This window comes from Eubalaena glacialis, chromosome 6, assembly GCF_028564815.1.
Source record: "Eubalaena glacialis isolate mEubGla1 chromosome 6, mEubGla1.1.hap2.+ XY, whole genome shotgun sequence".
Lineage (NCBI taxonomy): Eukaryota > Metazoa > Chordata > Mammalia > Artiodactyla > Balaenidae > Eubalaena > Eubalaena glacialis.
This window is the reverse complement of record NC_083721.1, coordinates 8,167,327-8,170,215: the sequence shown is the minus strand read 5'-3', so window position 1 is coordinate 8,170,215 and position 2,889 is coordinate 8,167,327. Positions and strand designations below refer to the sequence as shown.

General features: G+C 42.5%; 1 protein-coding gene across 1 annotated transcript; it reads right to left on the bottom strand.

Moving 5' to 3' along the window:
- Positions 1-351: 351 nt before the first annotated feature.
- Positions 352-857, bottom strand: LOC133093130 (thymosin beta-4-like). Its single transcript, XM_061192865.1, has one exon. The coding sequence runs from the start codon at positions 784-786 to the stop codon at positions 670-672; it is 117 nt and encodes a 38-aa protein (XP_061048848.1). The 5' UTR covers positions 787-857; the 3' UTR covers positions 352-669.
- Between the last annotated feature and the right edge of the window lie 2,032 nt (positions 858-2,889).

The window sequence follows — 2,889 nt, the reverse complement described above, 5'->3', positions numbered from 1 at the left end:
TCCAAAGCTCCCTATATTAGTATCTACTGTGCGTAACAAGTTACCCCAACAGTTAATAAAGTGGGTAAGAACTTAGGAGCAGCTTCACTGAGTCGTTCTGGCTCAAGGTCTCAGGTAGTTGCAGTCAGGATGTTAGGGCCACAGTCATCCAAAGCCTTGACTAAGGCCGGGAGATCCAAGATGGCTCCCTCCCGTGACTGTTGGCTGGAGGCCTCAGTTCCTCATCATGTGGGACTCTCCAAAGGCTGCTTTTTTTTTTTTTAGGTTTTAAAACTTTTTATTTGCATATTAAAAAAATTGTGCATTCCAATAATTAAAATCATTTGAACAACAACAAAAAAAATGGCTAATTAAACTGCATTTTACAGCCCGCAGGACACCTTGGACCAGCTTGCTCTTTACTCTGGATTTCACTGTCGTCCCACCCAGCCTCCTTCCTTCACCAACATGCAAGTTCTTTTCCTTCCCTGCCAGCCAGACAGGCGGATGGGAGGCAGGCGCGGCCTGCGTTGTCAGTAGTTCTCCATTCTTTGATGTGAAAAGGGGCAGCACAGTCATTTAAACTTGACCCAACCTCTTTGCATCTTACAAAGTTAAACAGCTAAAAGAAGCAAAATAAGAAGGCAATGCTCGTGCAATGTCCAGTGCATATTGGCGGCGCACGCCTCATTACGACTCGCCTGCTTGCTTCTCCTGTTCCATCGTTTCTTGTGAAGGCAGTGGATTTTCCTCTCTCGTTTCTGTTTTGTTCAGTTTCGACTTATCGAATTTCTCAATCTCAGCCATATCGGGTTTGTCAGACGTGGCTGCAGAGGAAGCGGAGCGAGTTGCGAGCCAGCAAAGTAAGGTCTGCTCAGTGGTCGCCGCCGAGTCTGCTTTTTTTTAAAATTAATTTTTATTGGAGTATAGTTGCTTTATAATGTGTTAATTTCTACTGTACAGCAAAGTAAATCAGCTATACATATACATATATCTCCTCTTTTTTGGATTTCCTTCCCATTTAGGTCACCACAGAGCACTGAGTAGAGTTCCCTGTGCCATACAGCAGGCTCTCATTAGTTATCTATTTTATACATAGTATCAAGGGTGTATATATGTCAACCCCAATCTCCCAATTCACCCCACCTCCCCCCTCTTCCCCCCTTGGTGTCCATATATTTGTTCTCTACGTCTGTACTTCTACTTCTGTTTTGCAAATAAGATCATCTATACCATTTTCTAGATTCCACATATATGCATTAATATACGATATTTGTTTTTCTCTTTCTGACTTACTTCACTCTGTATGACAGTCCACAGGTTGCTTGAGAGTCCTCACAGCATGGCAGCTAACTTCTCCCAGAACAGGCAATCCCACAGGGAGAGCAAACAGGGAGCTACAGTGCCTTGTATGGCCTGACTTCTCACATTCACTTTTCTTCTGTTCATTAGAAGAGAGTCACTAAATCCAACCCATACTTGAAGGAAGGGAAACCTGGCTCTACCTTTAGAAGGGGGCATCAAAAAATTTGTGGACATATTTTAAACCACTTAGTTCCCATTGGATGGGGAGCCTTTGTTGTAACTGCATGACAGTTCAACTTCTCCCTCTGCCCAACCCAACCCTGTTTCTTCACCCTATCCCTCCACACCTGTTGCTCACCCCCTAATATGCTTCCTGAACATTAATCTCCATCCTGAGCCTGCTTCCTGCAACAATCCTGTCACGCTAGCTTCTTGACTTAACTTCTCTGAGCCTCAGTTTTCTTCATCTGTAAAGTGATCTCACAATACCTTCGTTACAGGGAAGTTAATAGGATTCATAACAGTTCATATATCTATCAAGTACTTACTGTGGGCCAGGCACTGTTCTAAGAACTTTAAATGTTTTGATTTATTCCATCTTCACAACAGTCTTACGATACAAGTACAATTACTGTTTACTCAGTTTATAAAAGGGAAAAACTGAGGCACTGAAAGACCATGTAGCAACCAAGTGGCAGCCACCCATTTTGATTCCAGAGCTCACATATGCAATCACCAATCACCATGCCACAAATGTGTGCACAACAAAGGCCTGGGGTTATAGCAGAGAGGCACAGGATCTTAATTAAAAGACTGAGCAAAGGACTGCCAATCAAATGTGAAGATCAAGCAGGGGTACAATGTTACAGTCAAAGGTGATTTTAAAGAAAGGACTAGGGGGTCATTTATCAATTGATAGTGAAGACTATTAAAACTATGGCAGAATTTTATAGTGTATTAGTTTACTAGTGCAGCTGTAATAAAATACAGTACTATAAATTGGGTGGCTTAAAACAACAGAAATTGTTCTTTCACGTTAGGATCTGGAGGCTGGAAGTCTTAAAGCAAGGTGTTGGCAGGATTGGCTCCTTCCTAGGGCCATGAGGGAAGGATCAGTTCCAGGCCTCGCTCCTCGGCTTGCAGACCGCTGTCTTCTCCCTGTGTCCCTTCACATTGTCTTCTTTTTCTGTGTCTTCACTTTCACAGGGCATTCTCCCTTGTATGTGTATATGTCTCCAAATTCTTCCTTTTTGTAGAGATACCAGTCATATTGTATTAGGGCCTACACTAATGACCTCATTGTAACTCCATTAACTCTGTAAAGAGCCTCTTTCCAAATTCTGTCACATTCTGAGGTGCTGGAGGTTAGAACTTCAACATATGAATTTGGTGGGGACACAATTCAACCTGTAACATATAGTAACAAAATATATACAACAAAAATATTCAGGCATATAAAGATAAATCGGTACAGTAAGTAAAAGATTTTAACACAACACAGTGTATCAGAGATCAAGCAGATAAAAAACAAAGACATCTGGTGGCGCAGTGGTTGAGAATCTGCCTGCCAATGCAGGGGACACGGGTTCGGGCCCTGGTCTGGGA

What these genes read in the sequence shown, in the direction of transcription:
- LOC133093130 (XM_061192865.1), bottom strand. Translation starts at nt 786, where the DNA reads ATGGCTGAGATTGAGAAATTCGATAAGTCGAAACTGAACAAAACAGAA.